General features: G+C 44.2%; 1 protein-coding gene across 1 annotated transcript; it reads left to right on the plus strand.

Annotated features, from left to right (window-relative positions):
• Positions 1 to 3,805: 3,805 nt before the first annotated feature.
• LOC147447424 (homeobox-leucine zipper protein ATHB-14-like) lies at positions 3,806 to 24,932 on the plus strand. The gene is made up of 18 exons (XM_086523225.1): positions 3,806 to 5,385; positions 5,792 to 5,951; positions 6,289 to 6,389; positions 6,515 to 6,605; positions 6,744 to 6,839; positions 7,342 to 7,455; positions 7,544 to 7,627; positions 7,724 to 7,879; positions 7,966 to 8,040; positions 8,159 to 8,262; positions 8,463 to 8,640; positions 8,964 to 9,137; positions 9,696 to 9,773; positions 10,010 to 10,147; positions 23,320 to 23,660; positions 23,804 to 23,909; positions 24,002 to 24,157; positions 24,348 to 24,932. The coding sequence occupies exons 1-18, from the start codon at positions 5,114 to 5,116 to the stop codon at positions 24,588 to 24,590; spliced, it is 2,667 nt and encodes an 888-aa protein (XP_086379351.1). The 5' UTR covers positions 3,806 to 5,113; the 3' UTR covers positions 24,591 to 24,932.
• Positions 24,933 to 25,199: the final 267 nt, after the last annotated feature.

Here is a 25,199-nt window from a genome sequence, read left to right on the forward strand (position 1 = left end):
CACATGATTTGTCGAACGAAGGAGTCACTCCCCTCATCTTCAATGCCTTGCCTAGAGGCACACATGTGTATGCTCTTGGTGTCATCTCTCCAATGTTAAAAGCAATAAGGGCGTGGTCACCACAGGGCCCTCAGTTATCAACTATAACTAAGGGTAAGTAGCATCCCTTGCTTATGATTCGATTCTTATCACGTGATGAGGAATCGGTTCTGGTTCGTAGCATTTGGAGATCGACATATCTCATCTATCGACAATCGTGGCTTGATACATGCTATCTTAGTAGAAAAGAAAAAATAAAAAAGAAAAAAACCACGTACCTCAGGTAATCATAGCTGAAGCTGAAGCATGGTTATTCGTAAAATAAATAATAGTTATGCCTCGTGTGACCACCACCTTACCCAACTATGTGCGAGTCCTATACTAGACTCCTTGACGGCCCATTAAAGGACCTTTCTCTTTCATTCCGTACTCGAATCAGAAGATTGATTTGCTTCTTCTCATCATCATCATCTCCATCGGCCTGCAGCTCACTACTCCCATTTCTCAAAGCCTCGCATTAACTTCTCTCTACTTTCTCTTCGCCACCTTCGGTCTCACCATCTCTTCTTAGGCTATGCACATGCAGTGCAGCGGTGTCCTGTTCCGGTGGAAAAGCGCAGGAAGCCCATCAGTGCCCCACCACGCCCCTGCACACAGCCACTGGCGCTCTCACCGGCACCATCGAAACATCATGGTGGCAGCCTAAACTGTCACGCCTGGTGGAGAGCCGTTTGTGCAGAGGAGAGGCGTAATTGGCTATGGCACCTGACAGCACGACAAATTAGTTGACTTTGCAGCCGAGGGCAGTTGGAGCTCTGGCATGTGCGCGAACTCCCAGCAGGCAGAAAGCGTTCACCCTCGATCGGCTTGCCACCGTCACCGGGGCATGTGCGCAGGCTGGGGAGCATTTGAGGTCGATTTTGTAAGTGTTTTTGCATTGCTCTTTAGGTTTGGTAGTTACGTCTATTTGTACTTTTAAATTCTAACATAATGGATTCTTTGTATGTTTTGAACAGTGGTTGATGATGACAGGACGAGCACGAGTACGCATGCAGAAAGGGCTTAAACGCACTGATGGACATTCTGAGTTCTCGCGGCGGCATGGTTAGTATTTCTCTTTACTTTTTTACATTTTTTGTATTTCAATGATAAGCTAAGAAAATAGATTGTTTTGTAAATTATATGTTTATACCTACAGAACGTCTTATTGTTTTTTCTCTAGAATTCGACAGATACGTCGCTTGGACGCGATGAGACGTCTGATTAGACAATGTTAGTCTAGCCGTAGCCAGATAGCATTAGTTTCCTTTTGTCATAGCATGCATAATGAGATGACGTGTGTACGTCTTTTTGTAACTATTGAAAAACCATGCATTTTATCAATAACAACAATGGTGTTGTAACTATTACATTTGCAAAGCTTAACAATCAAGTGATTTTGCCTATTATGATGTGTACAATTGTCATTGATTTATTTTCATCAATTTACTTTTAACAGTTTTATATCTTTTTTTTGCAAACAATACTATGCATGTGTTAATGGTTATATTGTCTTGTGGGTGACTACTTTGAGTCTATTCCTTGCACTTTCTTTCAAAGGTGAATCTGGACTTATCTTGGATTCATTTAGGTTTACTCTATTGTTGAAACATTCAATATGGTTGATAGGTGAATGCCCTGCCACCCAATATTTTTTACTCTCGGGCGTCGCTATATAAGGCTCTGGAACGTCACTATAGAAAGCCTGCAACCGTCGCTATCTGCATCGCTATATAGCGACGTTCTCGTAGCGACGTTATTAGCGACGGTCTTAGTGACGCCGAGGATTATAAAAACCCAATGTATTTTCGACACTAAAAATGCCACAAGTACACACAACCTCTTGTAGTGTTTATTATTGTCAGAGTGTAAAATGAGGTTTTCTTTCAGAATGTGGGCTTCCCTTGGAATGTATCTATAGGCGGATATGCCTAGCAAGAACTTTCCAAGGAAGTTCTAGACTGTTTTCAATGGATAAAATAGGAGGTCATCACTCTAGATGCAATAACGAGGGGGAAAAATGCCATGACACTGAAGAGAACATTACACTTGTATGGTTGCATCTTTGTATTTAACCGCTCTCTTATTGCTATCGTAGGCAACATCATCGCCAGAGGTGGGAGTCCCACTTGTTGTTTGAGAGTGAGAAAGCCTTACATGACTTGAAATGGGCAAGAACAACTCTTGCATTGATTAGAACGCCTTATGAAATGAAATTCATAAACCCTCAATGTATAGGTGAGAGCTCCTCCTTTTCATGACATCATGTATGATCACTTCATCTAGGTGTTTGGAGGTGGTTTAACTTGTGCCTTGTATGAGAAGTTGGAGGGCATAGAATGGAGAACCACCTTGCAAAGGCTGCCAATGGGTTTATGTGGATGTCACATATCTCTCCCTAGTCTATGCCTAGGTTGTGATGAAGGCATCACCACTATTTTGCATCAACAAACACCATCTATCTTGATCCATGAATGTGCAAAAACAAACATCTTGTGTGAGGGGCATTCATAAAGTTTCCAGATGCTAAATAAACGTGCCATGTGAGCACACATCTCTCTCTCTCTCTCTCTCTCTCTCTCTCTCTCTCTTACTTATCTCTCATAGTTCTCGCCTTGCACATATGCAAGCAACTCGCAACCATTCCATTGGAAAAGTACAACAGGCCCATCGTAAGTCCACTATGCCCCTGTAGTCTTCCAAGGTCTGCTTGGTCAATTGCAACAGCTTGTCACCCTACTTTGATTGCACATTCATGGACGATCATTAAATTTCCTAAAGCAAGATGTGCATTGCATGTTGTAATGACTTGCAAATTTTGAAAAGTGGTGTAATTGCTCATGGCCCTTATGTGACTTGTCATATACTCACATTGCTCACCGTACATTGGATACATGCGCACATGATTTGTTGAACGAACGAGTCACTCCCCTCATATTCGCTGCCTTGCCTAGAGGCACATGTGTGTATGCTCTTGGTGTCATCTCTCCAATGTTAAAAGCAATTAGAGCGTGGTCACAGAGCCCTTAGTTATAATTCTTAGTTATCAATTATAACTAAGGGTAAGTAGCATCCCTTGCTTATGATTTGATTCTTATCACGTAATGAGGAATCGGTTTTAGTTCGTAGCATTTGGAGAACGACATATCTCATCTATCGACAATCGTGGCTTGATACGCGCTATCTTAGCAGAAAAGAAAAAATAAAAAAGAAAAAAACCACGTACCTCAGGTAATCATAGCTGAAGCTGAAGCATGGTTATTCGTAAAATGAATAATATTATGCCTCGTGTGACCACCACCTTACCCAACTGTGGGAGTCCTATACTAGACTCCTTGACGGCCCATTAAAGGACCTTTCCCTTTCATTCCCTGCTCGAATCAGAAGATTGCTTTGCTTCTTCTCATCATCATCATCTCCACCGGCCTGCAGCTCACTACTCCCATTTCTCAAAGCCTCGCATTAACTTCTCTCTACTTTCTCTTCGCCACCTTCGGTCTCACCGTCTCTCACACAAACCACTACATAGCGCGCGCGCGCGCACACAGTGCACTCTCTCTCTCAACTGACACACACGCGCGCGCGCGGTTGCGCTTATCAGGAGTACTCAAGTCATGAGCGCACTGCGCAGGCTCCCGCGTTCCTTCCTCTTCTTGTTCACCCGTTTTGTACCACGGTACCACCCGTGAGATTGTACACACACACCCTCAGCACTATACACACACAGCCCGGCAGCCGCTCTGCTGATGACTCTGGACTCTGGACTCTGCCTGCCCTGAGCCCTCTCAGCTTCCCTACACACACACACGTGCACACTCAAAACTCAAATAAATATGCACCACCTTCATTGCTTGCTTTTTGGCGCAACCGCAGCCACTAGGCAGTAGCAGGAAGCTCTCTTCTATCTAGTATCTATGCTAAATTCGATCCCCCCCTCTCTCTCTAAACGAGGCTCTCTCCTCCCGGGGCGCGCACACACACACACACCCCAACGCGCGTGCGCGCAGAGTCCAGACATATACAAGCACAAATCCAATTACGACCGTCACTGGCGTCACTACTCGCTTGTTTGTTGAAGCCACCTAGGCTCCGTTCTCTCTCTCTCTCACACACACACACACCCCCCCTCCGTTCTCTCTGCCTGCCATGAGCCCTCTCAGCTTCCCTACACATACACACACACGTGCACACTCAAAACTTTCAAATATATATGCACCACCTTCATTGCTTGCTTTCTGGCGCAACCGCAGCCACTAGGCAGTAGCAGGAAGCTCTCTTCTATCTAGTATCTATGCTAAATTCGAATCCGCCCCGCTTCCCTCTCTCTATAAACGAGGCTCTCTCCACACACAGTACACACACCCACTAACGCGAGTGCGCGCAGAGTCCAGACATATACAAGCACAAATCCAATTACGACCCTCACTGGCGTCACTACTCGCTTGTTTGTTGAAGCCTCCTAGGCTCCGTTCTCTCTCTCTCTCTCTCTCTCTCTCAATCTCTCACACACACACACCCACCCACCCACCCAACACACTTACAGAGAAGACAGAACGCAAAAGCAAGTCCTTACAATATAGGTAGTGGGGCGGGGGGACTGGCTTTGCTGTAGCTGATGTGCGTGCAAGAGCAGGCATATGGTAGTGGGAAGGAGGCGGGGGGGCACTATGTCCCAGCTGCTTAATGTGCCCTTCATAGGTACCTCATGACTCTTAGAGGATGCTTATATTCTCACCTGCCCCCCTCCATTTTGAGTTACATTTCCTCTCATTTGCGAGCTCCCTCTGCAGTACCCTCGACTTTGCCTTGCTTCGAAGCTCAAGTTCTCCATAGCTGCATAGCCCGGCCTCTGCATGCTCTAGTCCTCTTCATTCTCACAATGATCTCTGCATCTTTCCATTGTCTTGCTGCATGCTTCAATCTGTAGTTCTTTCAATCCCTTCTGCATCACCACGCCACACAGACCACCGCTTCATCGAATGCCCTTCCCTTCTTCTGATCTCTTTCCCTAGCCCTTTCATTTCCACACCTAATCATGCTAAGCTCCTCTTGTGAGGATCAAATCTCTGTGTACAGCAGAGGCCTAGCTCTAATACCCTCCAAGGACCTCAACTGCTCCAACAGAAGCTCAGGGCTTGATGCGGGAAAATATGTTCGATATACTGCTGAGCAAGTGCAGGCTCTGGAGCGCTTATATAACGAGTGTCCTAAGCCGAGCTCTCTTCGGCGTCAGCAACTCATCAGGGAGAACCCTATACTGCAGAATATAGAGCCAAAACAAATTAAAGTTTGGTTTCAGAACAGGAGGTATTTCTATTTATGATTTTATTGGTGCTGTGCTTGAGGCGGTCATGAAAATTTCTTGTTAGTTTTTAGAGAAGAATTCCTTTTCATCAATGCATAACCAGCCTTGGTAACGTGATTTATCTGTGTTTTTGCATATTTAAGGAAATATTTTTTGACACTGATTATGGGTATTGTACTACAGTGACATTGCAATTAATTAGTAAATAAATTGATCATGAACTTCTTAATCTCATACAACAGTTCAACACAATTAGCCGCCTTGCGTGGATGCCCTTCTTGTCTGTGATGTGGTGGTTCCAATGTCAAGTGCATACTAGAATCGTGGCCACGGCATGCATCTATTGCAGTAATCTCTTTCGTTCTGCTGTTCACATGATCTGGATTTTCTGTTGGCATGAGAAACCAGATGCAGAGAGAAGCAAAGAAAGGAGTCTAGCCGCCTTCAAACCGTCAACTCAAAGCTCAATGCAATGAACAAGCTCTTGATGGAGGAAAATGACCGCCTGCAAAGACAAGCAGCCCAGCTGCTGTATGAGAATGGATGTCTCCGGCAGCAATTACAGCATGTACTGTTGGTTTAAGCTTCATTTTAAACTACATTATCATGTAACAAAGAAGCCTGTTCAAAAAAAAAACTCAAGATTACATGTGATTGACCGACTATGTGCATCCTAGTATGAAGTCTGGATACACTCTCTGCATTGCTTGTTTAAACATTAAGCACTCATATGGGTGTTTCCATCTTCAGACTAGTGACTCACCTTGTGATGTCGAGTTTAAGATGATGTTTGATGTTGATGCTTAGATGTAAATCTGTGTTTCCCCTCGATCCGATTGATTGGCTTATTTACACTTTCTACCTCGTGCTCCTGGAGATGGTGATTCAATTTTTCATCTTTGCAGAGTGGAATCACAACAGACACCAGCTGTGATTCAGTGGTTACAAGTGGGTTGCAACACCTTCCTACTCCTCAACAATCACCTCAGGATGCCACTTATTCGGGGTATGTACTTGTGTTGAGAAACACAGTATACAGCTGCATTGCTCTGGCAATTAATAAACCCATTGACGCCAGCTATTGTCCGTTTTTTGACCTTTGCAATTTTTTTTACAAACATGCAAATGCAGAATCCTCACCCTTGCTGAGGAAGCCCTCTCGGAATTTCTCAGCAAGGCAACAGGAACAGCTGTTGATTGGCTCCCAATTCTTGGAATGAAGGTAAGAATTCATTGGATGCTAAATTCTTGTAGAAACAACAATGTGGTTTTCCCTGAGAATTACATTGGTAGTGTTGCAAATCAACTTGCATGCAGTAGCTTGTGTATCTTGGCTGATTTGAAGTCAGTTGTGCTGCAGCCTGGTCCAGATTCTATGGAAATGATAAACATTTCGCATGGTTGCAGCGGCATTGCTGCTCGAGCCTGTGGGCTTGTGGGCATGGAAGCTGCAAAGGTAATGAAACAAGTTAGATCATACAAAGCCAGAACTAAGAGCATACGAAATGGTGTTCCACTCTTTAAGAACATACTTGGTTAAATCCCTCATGATAACCATCAAAGTCATTTGAAGCTTTCCCTCTTTGGGCTTTACCTGTTTTAGGTGTAAAGTAGCGGCCTTAATCTTATCTACTCAGCATGCTTTGCATCATACTGCAGTTGGTAACCTTGTTAGTATAGGATTAGTGGGCTGCTGGACATGGCTGGCCACATGCACCGGGGGGCGGCAGGGTGGGGGGTGGGGGGGAGACATGCTATATAGCCGGAGCTTCAATGGTGAGCTCCGCAAGTCTTATAGACTACTCACTATGTGCATTGTGTGTATATGTGATGGGTGTGTGTGTTCCTACACTGGGTGACCAGGCACTTGGCCTTTAATCCCAACAGTTAGAGAGGCATGGGCACTGCCTTGGAATTGTGGACTTTGATATTAGTACTAAGGCAAGGTTAATTTACAGATTGTGGAAGTGCTCAAAGACAAAGCTTCTTGGCATAGAAGCTATCGCCGCATGACCACCATGCTTGCAACCAGTACCGGTAGTGGGGGTTGCATTGAAGTGCTATACACACAGGTTAACACACACCCTTGCCTTTTTTGAGATAGCTGGTTTGTCAAAGAGTCCCAACCCTTTAAAGACAAATCTTTTCATGATTATACAGACCTATGCACCAACAACATTGGCTCCAGCAAGAGATTTTTACACTTTGAGGCTCTCCTCACTCTTGGATGATGGAAGCTATGTTGTAAGTTGTGAATGCAGAAAACATCATCATTGACTGTTTTCTTTATCCTCGAGTCTAATCAACTTTGTTAATATAATCACCTGGCATTATCAACAGATTTGTGAGCGGTCAATGAGTGCACTGCATGGAGCACCAATAGCTCCCCAAATGCAGCCTTTTGTCCGAGCAGAAATGCATGCTAGTGGATGTCTGATCAAGCCATGCGACAGTACAGGATGTATTTTGATACTTGTGGACCATATGGATTTAGAGGTAAGAAGAAAAAGATAGATACAAGAATATGCTGTTGCTTGGCCCTCTGATAGCTTCGGTGTTACAAATTTCACACATGTTTGCAGCCTCTTACTGTCCCGGAGGTTTTGCGGCCGCTTTACGAGTCCCCTTCTGTGTTGGCGCATGGTGTTACAATCCCGGTATGGGCTTCACAGCCATTGATATTAGTCATTGTTAGCATTCACTATGTTGCACAAATTGCCCATTGTTCTTATGGATCCTAATCAGCAGTTGCATAATATCTTCTGTAATGTGAAGGCTTTAAGGTATTTAAGGCATTTGGCTCAAGAACACCTGGTAGAAGCACCTGGCGGGGGGCAACAACCAGCCGCAGTGCGGTCTTTGAGCTACAGACTGGCCAAGTATGCACTTTCGTTGATATCTTACATCTACACCCACCGAGAGGCCTAAGAAAACAAGGGCCATTTTTACGTTTAAACATTATGCTTAAATTAGCAGATTTCCTTTTTTTTTGGAGGCCAACAGATTTAAACACTAGATGCACATAGTATTAGTAAAAAATAGACAGAACATGAATATATTTTTTGAATGTTCCTTACAGAGGATTCAATGATGCTGTGAATGCTTTTGTGGACGATGGCTGGACTCAAGCCGCTAGCGATGGAGTAGATGATGTGACCATAGTTGTAAAATACCCGTCTGTCGACAGGGACCTCGGCGTGAGGGTACAATCCATACGAAAAGGCATTATGTGTGCCAAGGCTTCTGTTCTACTTCAGGTGAGGGCATGATGCTCTAAACTTTGGATGATTGCCCAAACAACAAAAAATGAAATGCAAAACATAATCTGAAAGTACAAAGAAAATGGTATTTGCCAGAGTGTGATGGAACTGTGGGTGTTATAGGATATATTGGCCTGTTGGTGTTGAACATCGTATGAATTAGAAATACGAACTTCATTTAAAAATGTCGGACCAGAATGGAAAACAAGAAATCGAGGTCAACTCGCTAAGGATGTGTATGCATGAAATAAGATAAGCCTTTGATTCCCTTCAAGAATAGCTCTTAAGACTGATGTTATCAACTTTGTCTCTGCTGGCAGAATGTGCCACCATCTGTATTGGTGCGGTTTCTGCGCGAGCACCGATCTGAATGGGCAGAACTGAGCTTGGAGGAGGCCACACAAATGGGCAATCCAGGGCTTTTTGGTTTTCACAATGGGTCAAGCAATTCCCAAATCCTACCACCTCACATAAATGGAATCGAACATGATGAGGTGAAGCGACTCTGGCGTGCTGCACAATGGGCGTCATGATTCTTTAGTCTGCATGGTCATGACTGGGACTATTTACTTGCATGGCTTCAAGCTGGTTAAATTAACTTACTACTGTAATTGGCATTTTTGAGAAAGTTACGCACTAATTTGTTAAGGCAAGTCAAGTTATCTTTTACTGGTCTCACATTCTTGCCTTGGTTATATCTAGAGTGAGGAGATGAGGCTTCATACAATAGCCATTAAACTTGTGGACCTTTGAATCATTCAAGATCCAAAGATCTCTGGTAAATGCATTACAATGTGGTATGCGTGCATCAGTTATCAGTGTGTTACTGATGCAACTATGCCAAAATTGACATTGTTACAAAAAGCCTTGCATAGCTGCATGCAAGACACTGGTGCACGTGTAGCCATGCATGAGGCAGAGTTATTTCAAAAAGTAACTGATAACTATGACTACCTTACATTTGATTCACTTCTAACATGAATGTAGGTTGTAGAACACCCTTCTCTTATCAAAATATTTTGCACTTTACATAAACCCTCTCTTGTTTACAGTTCTTGGAGCTCATCAAAATGGAAGGCTTTGAGGATGACAGGAGTGTCTACACCATGCGTGAAGTACTCTTGTTGCAGGTAAATATCCATTTTTTGTAGGTATCTAGGTGGGTGTGTGTAACTGTGGCTACACTAGATATTATGTTGAGTGTGTTTGTGTGTACACTACTTACATTAAAAATTGTGTATCTCAGAAGTATTTCTATATCTGCAAGCCAAAATACTTGCTATCATAATTTTTCATTAGGCCGAGCATGATAAACTCATTATTGTGGCATTTTCTGAGCCTCACCCTTATCAATTTGGTGTGGTAGCTTTGTAGCGGGCTTGAGGATACAGGAGCAGGTGCTAATACGCAAATGGTGTTTGCTCCGATCGATGCTTCCATCTCAGATGATGTTGAGCTGATGCCATCTGGGTTTAGGGCTATACCACTTGAGGATGCAAATGTGGTGAGTCCGTGTAGATTTGGTTGAGCAAGTTATACACGTTGAGAATGGCTAACTATTTGTCTATGGATATTCAGTGTAACATCGGTTAGCCATTTGTTTTTTTCACTTTTTGCACACACTATTGCTTAATTGCATTGTGTCTGTATAAGTGCATGTGACCATTGTGTCAGCATAAGTGCATGTGGAGGATGTCTCTCATACCTCAAGCGCTCACATTGCTTAGATACACCTTTGTTTCATTCACTGTTGCAGTGTGGAACAATTTTTTGAAATACAGCGTGCTACTACTAAGTCCTCGTCTAACCTAATCAGCATGAAAAATCAGATCCTCAATTGTGCTCTCGAAAGTCCGATGAAACCCCAGGAACAACAAAAGTTAGGAAATCCAGGGAACAACAAAAGTTAGGAAATTGTACCCCAAGCAACAAAACCATGATGAAGGCCCACACAAGACATGAGGTCACTTACTGCATGCAAAACCATACGAGCCTGGGGGCTGAACCAGAAGCATTGCTACAAAGTCTTTGGTACATGTAGGTGGCAAGGTCAGAGCCCCACGACATTCCGGCCTTAGCTATCGTCCACATGAAGCAAGAATGTGATGATTGATCTGAAGGTCCCAAAATGCATGACTAAACACATGACTACTAGCTCGGGGGTCCCCACTATTAAGAAGGCCCCTATATAATGTGCGTTGTGAAATCCCCCCGTTAAAATATTAACATGAATAAATTGAGTCTTGACCCCTCTTCTTTGATGAGTTAATGGTATTATTTTCCAAAATGGAATTAAAAGACCGCCCTCATTAATGTATCTCTGTTGAACTGCTTTAATTTTCAAAAATAAAAAACCCCTCCTGCTGAACTCACTTGGTATATGAACATGATTATACAGTGGGCCCCGGGACTATTAGTGAGATAGTAAAGCATGTAATAGCCCCTCATAAACCCATGCTCTTAAATGAGTATGCTGAGGCTGTTGCAGGCAACGTAGGACATGACTGCCAATGCCAATGACGCAATGAAAGAAAGAGGACAAAATTTGGAAGCCTCAGTAGAAGGCCAGCAATACTCCCAAGGGTCCCGATCTGATAGAGATAAGTAAAAGGAACGACCTGTGAATGTTTATCACCAGAGCTACTGATGCCTCATCTCCCAGGGGATACCCACAGAGTCTCAGCAGCAGAAGGCCAGCTATACTTCTCCCGATCTAATTGAGACAAGGGGAGATTGATCTATAGGCTATTACACTATATCAACTCTTTGGATGGAGCTGCTGATGCCCCGGTATCTACTAGGGGCAGATATTAGAGAGAGTGCAATTTTGTGGAGGTAGTTTCTTTCCATGGGGTCAGTTACGCCATGTATCTTTTGGTTCCGAGGGGGTTAATTGGTCGGAACCAAATTTGATCCGGCTTAGAGGGCACCCCAAATTTGGGACAGGGTCACTTCATAGTATTTATGGGCCATGGGTGTTTATTGGATTCTCTCAAAGAGAGGGCTGTCCTTTGTGTCCAGGCTGATTGGAGTTGACCTCTGCATAGATCTACTTCTTTGTGGTGTACACATTGCAACCATGTATAGGACAGACACCCTCTCTCGCATCCTACTACATAGACGACCTTGCAGGAGGCTAGGGACCGGATTGAGAAAGGTGTCCATTTCTCGGTGTTGTACTTGCTCATACTATTTCCAGGAGGTTGACTGCATTGATTCAAGGAGGTGTACGTACTGCCCATTGCAAAGAAGAGGCACCTAGACGACCTCTCATGAGGCTAGGGATCGGATTAGAGAGGCATCCATTTGTCGGTGCTGTACTAGTTGTCTCCTACTATTTCTGGGAGGTCGATTGCAATTATTTTGAGGTGCAATAGGAGTGTACTAGCTGCCCATCGTAGAGGAAAGGTGTACTTGAACATGTGCAATTGTCAATCGTTTCCATTCATCTTCCAATGCAATGTTTGATCCCTTCGACATCCACAATTGCCAATCCAAGATATACCTCACAGGTAAAAACGTGCCAACACAAATCAGCTTGTCCATGTAGGTTACCCCTAGAGTAGGCATTGTGTTGTGCAAATTCTCTTGTTAGTAGATTTGCCCAGAGGGTTTTTCCACACTCTCCATCTTCTCTCTGTATCTCTCTCTCTCTCACGTGCACCTCGTGGACATGCTTCATTGACTTCCGGAGCTAGTTTTCCCCCTCTTCCTAGATAAGACTTTTTAGAATCCTAGGAGGATTAGTAGTGGCAATTTTGTGAGCATGTTCGCAAGACTTGCATGTCTGAACAAGTCCATTAGATTAGGTTTTTCTATTTTGGAACCCTCTTGTATAAATGATTTGTGTACATGTTTTGACAGATGATGTTACACTTAGTTGAGCATGTGGCATGATGTGCATGTAATTTTAGGTTAGAGGAATCCAACAAGCCATTCCCTGCGTTGATTGGATTATTGGGCGGGTAAATGTGCGACAGTTTCACCCAAAAACTAACTCCTGGTCCAATTTGTTAATAAATCATTTATGATTTGTTTTGTTGGGTCTGGTAAACAGTTTGCCTTAACTAAGCCTTGGTTAATTCATAAGCTCAAAAGGGAGTAAGGATGGCTCGTGGATAGGCTTCATCAACTTCCAGAGCTAGTTTTTCCCTTCTTCCTAGATAAGATTGTCTAGAATGTTGGGGTATAAGCGTCTGTGCCTTGCCCGGTCGCCAAGAGTCTGGGCGTCCATTGACTTGTATACCTTATACATAGCATAAGTGTATAGGGGGTTGCCACTCTTTGAGTCTCCCCACCCACATCGTGTCTCCTTCTCTCTCTCTCACTCTCTGTCTGTGGTGCTCCCCGATCCCCTTCAATTGGTATCAGAGCGTAGGTGCGGAGGGAGTGCGTGTGTGCACAGTCACGACGACAGCGGAGAGCCAGTTTCATTCCCGAAATCGCGTCCACGCGCGCGCGCACTTTCAAGAGTGCAAACAGGGTTTCGACTTCGGCATCGGCAAATTCAGCTTTCCGAGAGTGTTTCCACCAAGTGTCTTGGCGTTTTGCCCCCCTTTTGAAGCCATTCGAGCCATCAGAAACCTCATTCGAGCTACGATTGAGGAGCTGCATTTTTCAGCCCTCTCTTGGCAATTTATGCTGCGTCATTGGGTCGAAACAGAGGTTTTTTGGCATAGCTTTCACACCTGGACTCGGATACATGTGATCCAAGAGTCTACCTTGGGGTTTTGGCACTCTCCGGACGCGTTCGTCATATCAGAATTTTAAAATTCTGAACGTTGAATTTTCTGTAGCAGGCAGCAGCAGTTGTTAATTGTGTGTCGAGGATTCCACACATGGTTTGCTCTTAGATGTGAGAGTGATATTTGTTGCAAGTTTCCTCACAGGTGGAAGGATACGATGTATGCCTAATGTGGTTTGATGCTCAGGGAGACTAATGTGATTGCATTTTGAGCTTGGCAATGTATGCCTCGAGCATGTTTTTTGGCAGTCACAGGTAGAGCAAATATTTGTGTACTAGATTTGCAGGTGTTTGCAATGATGTATGCAAAGTGTGGAGATTGGTGCATGCATTTGGAGTGCGGTTTGATACGCTTTGGTTGCTCATGGTTTTGAGCGTGCAGTCAGTTTGGTTACTGGTTTTGTGGCCCTTTTACTGACGGAACTCTGACGAAATTTTCCCAGGAGTTTTATGCGTATCATTTATATGATCTAGGTAGAGATTGCGGGTTGTACTCAGCATTTACGTGCGGTGTTCTCTGCATGTGGGAGATTTGTGCGTGTGTATGTATTGATATTGCACAGTGTGGGCTTGGTGATTAGCTCACGGTTTGACAGGCGTATAGTTATCTTGGCACACTCATAGGAGTGAATGTTGTGATGTATGCTTGTGTGGCTACGAGCTAGGTAGCCGGATTCGAGCACTAATGGCTTGAGGTTTTTCAACAGGTTTCAGCTACAGGTTTACAAGTTTACAGGCAGGTTTGAGGGCTTATTTGGGTGCTGAATTTTCAGCTATTGTTTCCTCTTTGCAGGTGTCCATGTATGACTCAGTTGTAGGCTGATCTGGGACACGTTTGTGACTTGTTTATGCAGCTGTTTAAGAGCTGAATTTTGGGGCTGTTTTGGGACTGATTTGTGGCCATATTTTACAGCCATATTTGCAGACTTTTGTTGATGCGATTCGAGCCAGTTTAGGGCTGATTTGGTTGACATTTGCTACTCATTGTTGGTTGCTCTTTTGCGAGCATTATGGCTGATTTTTCATTTGACTTCCAGCGTTATGGTCTGACACAGTTTGATGGTGCAGATTTTGTTGCTTGGAAGGAGCATATGCTTGTTGCATTGGCGGATTTGGGGCAGGATAAACCCTTGTGTGGTTTATCGGCGAAGCCCAAGTCTATGCGTGATGATGATTGGCAGGATCTTGATGAGTTAGCAATGTCTACGATTCGTTTGCATCTGGTTGAGTCTGTTTACTGGCAGGTCTCGAGGGAGACTACAACTCATGCTTTATGGCAGAGTTTACATGCTATGTACGCGACATCCATGTCTACAGGGGAGTTTAGTCTCACTTCTATGTCCATGGGAGAGATTGGTCCCACACGCAAGTCTCGACGGCATAGAGACTTGACATGTTGGCATTGTGGACATAGAGGGCACATTAGGCGTCGATGTTTCAGGCGTTAGAGACAACGGAGGCGACAGATGCGTGATGCAAATTTGGACATGACAGATGCTAGTGAGATCAATACGGTGGTTATTGAGTATGCTTGTGACGGCAATGTCACATTTACATCTAGCTTGTCTTTAGACGATCTTATGTCTACGGATTGCATATCGGATTGTACATTGTCTTCACATTGGTTACTAGATTTAGATGCTACTTTTCATGTCACGTCGCATCGTGAGTGGTTTAGCACGTTTTCTAGTGGGAGACTTGATTGTGTGCACATGGCTGATGGTGTTGTGTATGACATTGAGGGTACAGGAGACGTATGTTTGTCCTTGGCCAGTGGTATGAGATTTATCCTGCGTCATGTGCGTTATGTGTCAGATCTGAGACGGGATTTGATCTCAGTCAGACAGTTACGGGATAGTGGATGTCGGGTATCGTTGCTTGAGCGATCTTTTGCGTTGCATTTGGGTTCGCTAGTGATTGCGAGAGGTGCCAGGAGTGGTACAGGTTACCCATTGCATGTGGATCATGAGAGAGACGGTGTTGTCTCTGTGATCACGCAGCCAGGTAGAGAGCGAGAGAGCAGGCGAGTCTCTTTTGCTCATGGGTTGCAGGGTACTTTGCATGGAGTGCAGAGTAGTGAGCTCGTTGTGTACACAGTTGGGGTACGACTTGAGCAATCACACAGAGAGGTGACAGAGTCAGACATGCATGCTTTGCTAGTGATTGAGCAAAGCAGAGAGTCAGTTGTGCGAGATACTTCTATGCAGGATAGACAGGTAGAGCGGTCTTGCTCTAGTGAGTCACGACAGGAGGACGTAGTGCAAGAGTCTATGCATACGGAGTTACAGCATGAGAGCTCTAGTGAGTCACAACAGATTGAGTGGTCATGTTTGCAGTGGATGATTGCAGAGGAGACTGAGATGTCAACGATTATGCAGTCATTCCTTTCTATGCTCGACAGTGAGCATGGGGATATAGTTGTGCAGGATATGTCTTCTAGCAGACACCTAGAGCAGCTGGTTTGCTCTGAGGTTGCACGACAGGTTGATGCGTCTTTTGAGGACAGTCAGGAGATGCATGTGGCTGACGCGCCTTGTCAGTCAGAGATGCCTATTGCCAGAGATATATATGTTGATGCATGCTCCGTAGAGCTAGCAGGTCTCACTAGCATTGCATCGGCATTCGGTGGTCTCATGTATGAGATGTTGATCTTGAGACCAGATATCGCAGCTGCAGTGGGAGCATTTGCAGTTGGGGTTGTCAATCGTCTGTTGACTGATGATGGCATAGTGCACGAGGGAGATATGCAGGTATTACGTATATACTTGACGTACGTGTGCGGTACGTCTGGTGATGTATGGACTTACACGGGAGCACGACAGCCGGATGCACACGATCACAGCCAGCCAATGGGCATCGGTTGAGAGCGGTTTTCTCTCGCCTTTTGTAGTCTTTAGACTAGGTTCTCTTGCTTAAAGGCACAGTCGTCTTTAAGTGGGAGGTTGTTGGGGTATAGGCGTCTGTGCCTTGCCCGACCGCCCAGAGTCTGGGCGCCCACTGACTTGTATACCTTATACATAGCATAAGTGTATAGGGGGCTGCCACTCTTTGAGTCTCCCCACCCACATCGTGTGTCTCCTTCTCTCTCTCTCACTCTCTGTCTGTGGTGCTCCCCGATCCCCTTCATAGAATCCTAGGAGGATTAGTGGTGGCAATTTTGTGAGTATGTTCGCGCAGGACCTGCATGTTTGGACGAGTCAATTAGATTAGGTTTTCTAGTTTTGGAACCCTCTTGTATAAATGATTTGTGTACGTGTTTTGACATGATGTTACACTTCGGTGAGCATCTGGCACAATGTGCATGTAGTTTTAGGTTAGAGGAATCCAACGAGCCATTCTCCGCGTTGATCGGATTATTGTGTGGGTAGATGTGCGACAATTTCACCCAGAAATCGACCCCCGGTTCAATTTATTAATAAATCATTTATGATTTATTTTGTTGGGTCTGTTGGACAGTTGCACATCTGCGTTTTTGCAGCCAGCTTTTAGCATTTCATTCCTCTCATAACGAGAGCGCAATTCAGCCCCAGATCTTCTCCTTGGTGGCCATCCATCGAGAAGGATCCAAAGGTGCATGAAATCAGCCCCGGTGGTGCCTTGTCTTGAGGAGTTACCATGGCGGCATTCACCATTTGAGTCAAAAGAGTTTGCACTTGAGGTATTGCATTGTGTGTATATTCCATTTATGCAATCTAAAGCAAATACTACATCGGCAACGGTGTGTGGGGCCCTTGAGAGGGTTGGTTGGGACCCCATCGGGTGTCATTCTCCTCTTCTCTCTCTTTCTATCTCCCTCTACACATCTCTACCACACTCTCATTCGCTCTCTTCATGGAAAGTAAAAGGAACCAGCATTCAAGCTAAAGGAAACAATAACGCAAGGAAAGAAAGAAAAGGATTTGTGGAAGTGTAAAGTCTAGATCTTCACCATTTCAATTCGGCCGCACTTGACTCCTCCCCCCCCCCCCCCCCCCCCCCCGACATGTTCCCTCGTCACCCCACACCTTTTGTTACACTTTGACATGGTATCAGGGCCTATGCTTGACGATCCCTAGTGGATCTGGATTATGAGGAGGGATTGATCTAGGCTATGTTTTCAGCCAACAGGAGGGCGGGATCCAACTAGTCTATGTTTTTTAGGCTGCAGAAGGGTGGGATCCAGCTGCGCTTTCATTGTAGAAACATCTCTGGTTTCAACATCCAGAGGGGGACTGATGGGTGTTTGCTTCATTTTGTTGGGAAGAACCCGTAAGTACTTGCAGCTTTTGGCGGGTTGTCAACCAAGGAGTGTTGCCGAGTTCCAGCGTGGAGTTGGATGAGATTTGGGTTGCTTTTTGAAGCTTTACAGTGATTTGAGTGCAACGGTGTGTGCTCAGTATCTTTGTATATTTCAGCAAGTTGGTTAGTGGCTTTTGTACAGAAAAGGGGGCTGATTTTGAACTGATTGCAGCTGGTGTACCTGCCCTTGTTGAGGAGATTGGAGATCCCTTTTGATGGGAGGTTGCTTGTAGCCTTGATTCCCGGTTTGTACCTATCTATGGAGCCTGGAGGATTTCTTTGTGACCTTGAAGTGTCTTGATGATGACACAGAAGAAGAAGAATGTTGAGAAGAGTTCTCATGATGGGGATGTTGAATGAATTACATAGTGGATGATGCTTTGGAGTGTTTGTGAAAGTCTACTAAAAAATGAGCAGTTGTTGAATTACTAGAGAGGAAAATTTTGGAGTTGTGTTTCCACAGGATCAAAAGCTGGATGCCGCTAGCAGGTAGCCAAAACGACTTTTTCACAAACCATTAATTAATTAGTTTGGGGGGGGGGGGGAGGGAGAAGAAAGGAAAAGGGAAGGATGGGGGAAAAAAAGCGAAAGGAGAAAGGGGGGGTAGGGTAGGTAGGGGGGGGGCTGGGGTATTTGTATTTTTTAGTGCTTAAGGGAGTCCTAAGGGCAGCCAAGGCGAATAGCCTAGTGGTTTAGGTTGAGTTTCATAGTATGTACGTGATGAGTTCAAATGCTACTCATTAAGGTTGGTTTTAAATGGTGATGTGCATGGACATGCTAATTGGAGATGTTGAAGGATCTTGGGGAGATTCTATGTAATGAAAAACAAAAGTAGTAGAGCCAGTAGCCAATTTAGATTAAATTTTCTATTTGGCTTTTGGAAATAACTAGGAGTGGAAGGTGCTTATGAAGGAGGTATTAGAGACTTACGACCTTATCTCGATGGTGCACAACGAGAGAGCAGCCGAAGACTCTTATAGATGGGTCTTTTTCTTCCAAGGAGTTGGAGAAGCTTGCAAAGCTGCAACGATTGATTGAATTCAAGGATCTGATCTTTTATCTTTCTCAATTGCATGTGGCAGGCACTTGGACACAATCGGAGTATGACTAATGATCGAGCTATCTTGAACCACTTGGAGCAAGTTTACAATAGGATGATGGCTATGAAGAGAGAGCTCACCTAGAGCTTGCATTGCTCGAAAAAGCCATTTTCTAGGCAGTTAGACAATTGGGATTTATGCAAAAATCTAGGGTATTTGTCAAAATTTATAACTAAAGTGCTCAAATTTTTTTCTTGAAAATCAAGGCTTAACAAAATCAAAACCAACATTTTTCCTTTCCAACTTCGAAATTTACCCTACAAACCAGGATATGTCAATTGCATACTATGGACCCTCGGCAAGCGAAGTGCATAAAGGATCACGTTGAGATGCAATAGGTGATTCTTCAAGTAGGGGAGCTGATCTCTTCAAATGATATGGCTATAGTCTTATTTGACTCCGAAGTATAGTGTGTTCTATTCAGCCTTGGTTACTTTGGGAAGGATCAATGATTTGACATGGAAGGAGCTTGATCCCATGGTGTCGGATCAAGACTAGTTATGGAGGTCCATAATCAGAGGTAGATCAATAGCCCTAGTTGGACTATCGTCCAAGAAAGGAAAGTAGAATCTAAAGGCACATAAGGATAATACTTTTGGTATTGGTGAGAGATTCAAGAAGGAGGTGAGAGTCATAAGTGTAGAGAACAAGGGCATATTGAGAGGGATTGTCTGAAGATGTCAAATTTGGGTGGTTTGGAGTCCGATGAGGCGGATATTGTTGCATGTACTCCGGCTTTTACATACTTGGTTCACCCACCTTCATCTTTATTAGGGACTCAAAAAGACTCGCAGATGGATAGGACTCTTGTTAGATGCCTTTCGCAGCACAGGCTCAAGCGGTGGCTCCTACTCTCTTGGTAGAGCCTAGAGTTTCTAAATATTCTTTGGAGGATGGTCTCAAGATGGTGTGGCGGATGAATCAAAGGCTATATATCTCTGTGCTACTCGGGCATGGATGCATTGTAGGTGGACATTGGAGTAGGATTTTAATGTGCAGTAGAAGTGATTTAAGGTGATGACTCAAGATGAGTGCTTAGTACGTACTCAAGGTTCCTTTTATTTCATGAGGGAGATGTGCAATAGATTGGAGAGAGAAGAGAGAGAGATACTGTGAGTGAAGGTTGTGAGTGAGGGAGAGAAATAAGACTAACATCGCATGGGCTCCCAAAACCTCCTCCAAGGGCTATTGCTAGAGAGGTATTTGCTTTAGATTGCACGAATTCTGATACAATGGATCTAGATGTTGAGATGCTGATCGGATCTTGCGATGGATGCTTGGATCTGCGAGGCCAATGGTGTAAATAGAAAACGCTAGGGCTTCTGGGACTAGATTTGCGAACTAACGAGGCCATGGGCTGATCTGCTATGGCCGATGTCGAGTGTGCTGATGATGGTGAGGAAGATGGGCTAAATCTGAAAATGGTGGCTGATCTGCAAAGCTAGGGCTGAATTTGAAAACGCTAGGCCGATCCTCTCTTGCGGTAGGGATCTGCAAGTGCTAGGGTGTTGATGCAAAAACGTTGGTGCTGGTTGTGGAAAACGCTTGAAGACTGAGGTGGTTGATGCAAAAACGCAAAGGTGCTTGATGGTACTTTGGCACTAAGTGCGCATGAGGTGCTTGAATTGCTAATTGATGATCTAACGGTGACCCATAGGGTCACTTATATATTGCAGAAGTCTTGGGTCCATGCGAGTTGGAGTCCCACGACATCATAAACTGCTAAAGTATCACTTATTAATAAGTGAGTTAATGAGAGGTGCTTCGTATGCGGTACTACCTAGGCCAAATACTCTAATACTAGATGGGAACACTCTCGCATGCCAACACCTAGCAGACATTGGTGGTGCGTTGCTCTTGTGCAATCAAAGGGTATGCAACTAGTGTAAGTAGCTAGACATGCACGTCTAACGTATAGGCTCACAAGGATGCTAGAACACTCCCTAGGCTATCCTAAACCCTAGAAGTAGGAGTTACAACTTGTCCACATGCACATAGGGTTAGATGTGCACGTGACAAGGATGGCTCGAGTAGTTCTCGAAGGAGACATGCCCGATCTCCGACCTTTGCTATAACCTATAGCTATTGATGACATGCATGGTGAAAAGGTGGAGGAGTTCTAGCTAGTTGTAGAGGTTTTTAGAGCTTGGTGGACTATGATGGTGGTTGCTAGCACTTGTTGCGATTAGAGGACATGATTGTCTATCATGGGCTTTGTGGTATTTTGTAGAGATGCTTGATGTAGTGGCCCCATTCTGGCATTGTATTCTCTTGTTAGTAGATTGCTCCATAGGGCTTGTTTGCTCTCTCTCTCTCTCTCTCTCTCTCTCTCTCTCTCTCTCTCTCTCTCTCTCTCTCTCTCTCTCGTCCTTTGTCACCACGCCTTCCTTTGCCTTCGATGGTACTTGGATTAAATGCTGTAGCCTAGTGTGCATCATTTAGTTACTTCCGTTGTGAGACTGTGAAGTTGTGAACAGGATAAGAGGATGTAAAGAGGTATGCATTGATCTCCTTTGCTTGTGAGCGAGAGACTCTTTGCTAGAAGTTCTTGGCGATGGTCTCATGAGCTGACCAGTTGTGCAGCAGAGGTTCTCTTTTTAAAGGAAGGCTTTCATTGTGTTTGAGCTTTTTCAAGAGATGAGCTGCCGAGAAGATAATGGTGTCCAATTGGGGATAGCAGGCCCCAGGGGGATGTAGAAGGGCCTGGATCATTTGATAACTCACCAATTTAGTATCTTCTTGGTGACTTAATGGAGTGCGGCTATCTCTATCAGATTTCCTTTTCGTCCGAGCCATGATTTAGTGACTTCATTGTTGCCTGGTCAACAAGTTGGCTGGTTTTAGGCTGTCTACAAGACAGCTTAGAGACTATCTAAAGACTTGCTTGATTGGCAAGTACCATCTGATGAGTGTGGATATCTCAGTAAGGTAGATAGATACGTTAACTACAATATATTAAGTACAAAAAAAACCTTTGTACGGTACAAAACAACTGTAAATAATAAAATATGTGAAGTATTGAACAAGATTAACGTGTCTGTTCATGTATCGTTGTGACTTTGTATGTGTGTAATGCCTGTTTGCTAATAAGAGAGCCTTATAAACATAAAACAATTGTCACACTTTTATAACATGCAAACTTTGAAATTAGAAGTCACAATTTTCTTGCAACATCTAGATGTTGAGCTATTGAAGTAAAAATAAGTACGTTAGTATTGGATGACCAATGCAGTACAAATAAGTAAAAATAAGTACGTTAGTATTGGATGACCAATGCAGTACAAATAAGTAAAAATAAGTACGTTAGTATTGGATGACCAATGCAGTACAAATCGAATATAACATCTCGATCAATAAAGTCTCAGAATTTATGCAATCTTGCTCCCCCAATGGTGAGAGGTAGTCTTCAAAGCTCAATTCCAGACATCAAATCAGAGACCATTGAATAGTGGTGCATTGATTATGGAATTCCACAAGATTCCACCTTCTAATGTCCCTTCTTGTCGAGAGCTGCAGTATCTTCTATATCTTCCACCTTTTCAAACTTGCTCCCTTGAGTAGAGACACCAGCTGTTCCTGAGCCCAAAAGGGCTCTTTGGGACAACGATACGTATGCAGAGAGCTTTCCACCTCTTGAGCATTGGGTGGGTGTGTAGGCATGTGTGGGTATGATGAAGGTGTGGGAATATGTGTGCATCAGTTTGTGGTTGTTTTTTTACATGTCGTATGTTTTTTTTCTATTCCTTCTTGTATACGTGTGTGTGGGTGTGGAGGATTGTTATTTTGTTCTTCTTGGGTGGTGGCTTCAGTGGGCTGATGTGCTGCTTCATGTCCAATGACGGTAGTTTGATGGGTTTGGCCGGGACAAGAGCCTCCACTCTTGCCTTTGAACGGTGGTCTTCTTCACATTGGTGTTGCCTTCCTTTAAATCCTTGCTTTGCTGGTGATTGCTCTACTGGAAATTGGTCTGCTAGCTTTTGGCGCGGACTTTGCTGTGGTGATGCTGTTTTAACGGCTACTTGGTGGCTACTTGTGGTCTCTTCGTTTTCCTTGATGCATTGGCTACCGGTTCTCCTTTCTCTTGAATTGGCTCCTTCCGTGGTAGTAGTTTTGGTTATCCTCTTCAACCTCCTTGCCCATCCTTCATCCTCCTAGGCAGTGGTCACCTCTTGTTGCTGACTAGGGCTTCGCCATTATGACCCATACCTTTCTGTGAACTTCTCCTCTTTAATTTGCAGCAGTTTGGAGATGCCCATCTCTAAGAGGTTTTGGTGGATAGCCTCTCCCTCCCCCCCCCACCCCCCCCCCCCCGGTCCTAAAGGAGTTTCTACGGCAATTTTCCTCTTAGCATTTTTGTTAGTTTTTTCATGGCTTGGGCCATTGGCCGCCTACATCTCTTTTTTGTATCAGTTTTTTACTTCCCCTTGGGGTTGTAAGGTCAAGTATTAGAATGTCAGCTTTGTCTTTTTGAGAGAGAGAGAGAGAGAGAGAGAGAGAGAGAGAGAGAGAGAGAGAGAAAATGGAAGGTACGGATGTGTGTCTATATGGAAGCAGGAGCGAAGCGGGACTAGCACGAGAACATTGGATTTGGCATCAACTCTAGAAGCAACCACTTATAAGAGCAGCAACATGAGGATGGAGAATATATCAAAGATGAGAAGATCAGTGTTAAGCATGGCCTTCCAATTCAGTTTTGAAGTTGAAAGGGAAAGTGTTACAATCCGCATGGCCAAGCACTATGTGCGCCATGTAGTGTCCACCTTGCATAGACTTGCCCTTGCTCTTGCACCACCTCCTCCTCTCTCTCTTCCTCCCAACCCCAACTCACAACTATCTCCAACATCTCATCCTTTTGAAAGTATCCCATTTGCACAGTGGATATGTCGGAGCTACAAGTAAGATCTCTCTCTCTCTCTCTCTCTCTCTCTCTCTCTCTCTCTCTCTCGTGCCCCCGTCTGATGAGGGGCATTCACTCATTGATCAGTTCTATTGACTCTGTTGTTATGAGGATTCTGAATGGTGACTATGGTTGATAAAGATTGAATGTAGGCATTGATATTTTACATGTGGAGAATGTAAGTGGTGAGGATCTCTTCCAAGCTCTTTGGAAGTTTGAAGATGCTCTCCTGTGTTGCACTTGCAAGGTATACCTTAACAATCCACCATTAGACTGATCTTCATAGGAACCCACTTGATTCTTGGAAGAATAATGAGCTTTAGCTGTTTTCGTCTACAGACAACACCTGTGTTCACATTTGCAAACCAGGCAGGGCTTGAGATGATGGAGATCTCTTCTCCGGCTAAATTACAGGACTTAGAATGGGAGAAAACGGCAATAGACGATAGTTCCAGCAAAAGCTTGAACTCGGTTATTTCCCAAGTCATGCAGCAGGTTGGTGCTCGTGCCTCACCATGTTGAAGTTGCCTCCCCCTTTCTCTACATAGAAATCAACTGCATACATGTGCAAATATGACATTGTGCTTGCATGTGTGTAGCTCCATGACATATCTCACACAGATGCATACACTCTGGCGCATTCACACATAATTCTTGAGTTAAAGCATATGTGGTACAAATGCAGGGATATGTGTATCTCCCAGCGGGGGTAAGAGTATCAAGCACCGGCCGTATGATAGCATATGAACGTGGCATTGCATGGAAGCTAGTAGTACAAGCAGAGGAGGAACTGATGATGCAAGCAGGGGTGGCCTTCCTCTACACAAACTGGTCCTTTGTACAAAACACCAGCACTAACATTGGTATTCTCGAGGATGGGGCCACTCACCTTTCTCACCCCCTGCCAGCTCCTTTACTTCTTTGCTGAACACTCGGAACAATATTACACCCATAACACATTGATATTGAGGAGAAACAAGATTAGACACACTAATTAGGATAGGCTTGTCTTCTTCACCTTTCATCTCAACTATTACTATCAAAGATTTCAGTAGTGATGAACAAAGTCCTTAAAATCTTTGCTCTTTGAAGTTGAATCCTCATGAGCCAATTAGAGAGGACATGTGTTTGCGAACGCAAGTCCTTGCTCACGAGTTTAATTGGAACACCAGTGACACTACAGTGGCCCATATCTGTACATTAATGATGGAAATGCTTCTATATCTATATCGTGCATTGTGCCAATGTTTCTAAGGAGTGTTTGGGAAAAGCGGGTCTCAACCGGTTTAATGTTTGAAAATGCCAATTGAGAGCAAGAGGAAAAGGAAAAACTGTGCCTAAATATTTTTCTTAAAATACTTGAAATTTTCCTTTTGGAAGAACAGATAATAGGAATATGGTTGAGAAAATGTGTTTCCCCTGAACCTTGTTTTCGAGAAATGGGCGATCCCACCCCCGTTCCCCCTGTGGCCCTCGTCCAACTGAAAAAAAGTGTGAGAATTATGTACTAAATCATAAAAGAAATGTTGTGTCATTT

The sequence above is a fragment of the Adiantum capillus-veneris genome, chromosome 11 (assembly GCF_014529385.1).
Source record: "Adiantum capillus-veneris isolate H3 chromosome 11, ASM1452938v2, whole genome shotgun sequence".
NCBI lineage: Eukaryota > Viridiplantae > Streptophyta > Polypodiopsida > Polypodiales > Pteridaceae > Adiantum > Adiantum capillus-veneris.

Excerpts from the sequence above, each read along its gene's own strand:
- LOC147447424 (XM_086523225.1), top strand. The coding sequence starts at position 5,114 with ATGCTAAGCTCCTCTTGTGAGGATCAAATCTCTGTGTACAGCAGAGGC. Across the intron at positions 7,456-7,543 it reads TTGAAGTGCTATACACACAG|ACCTATGCACCAACAACATT; the intron begins GTTAACACACAC and ends ATGATTATACAG. Across the intron at positions 10,148-23,319 it reads CACTTGAGGATGCAAATGTG|GAGCGAAGCGGGACTAGCAC; the intron begins GTGAGTCCGTGT and ends ATATGGAAGCAG.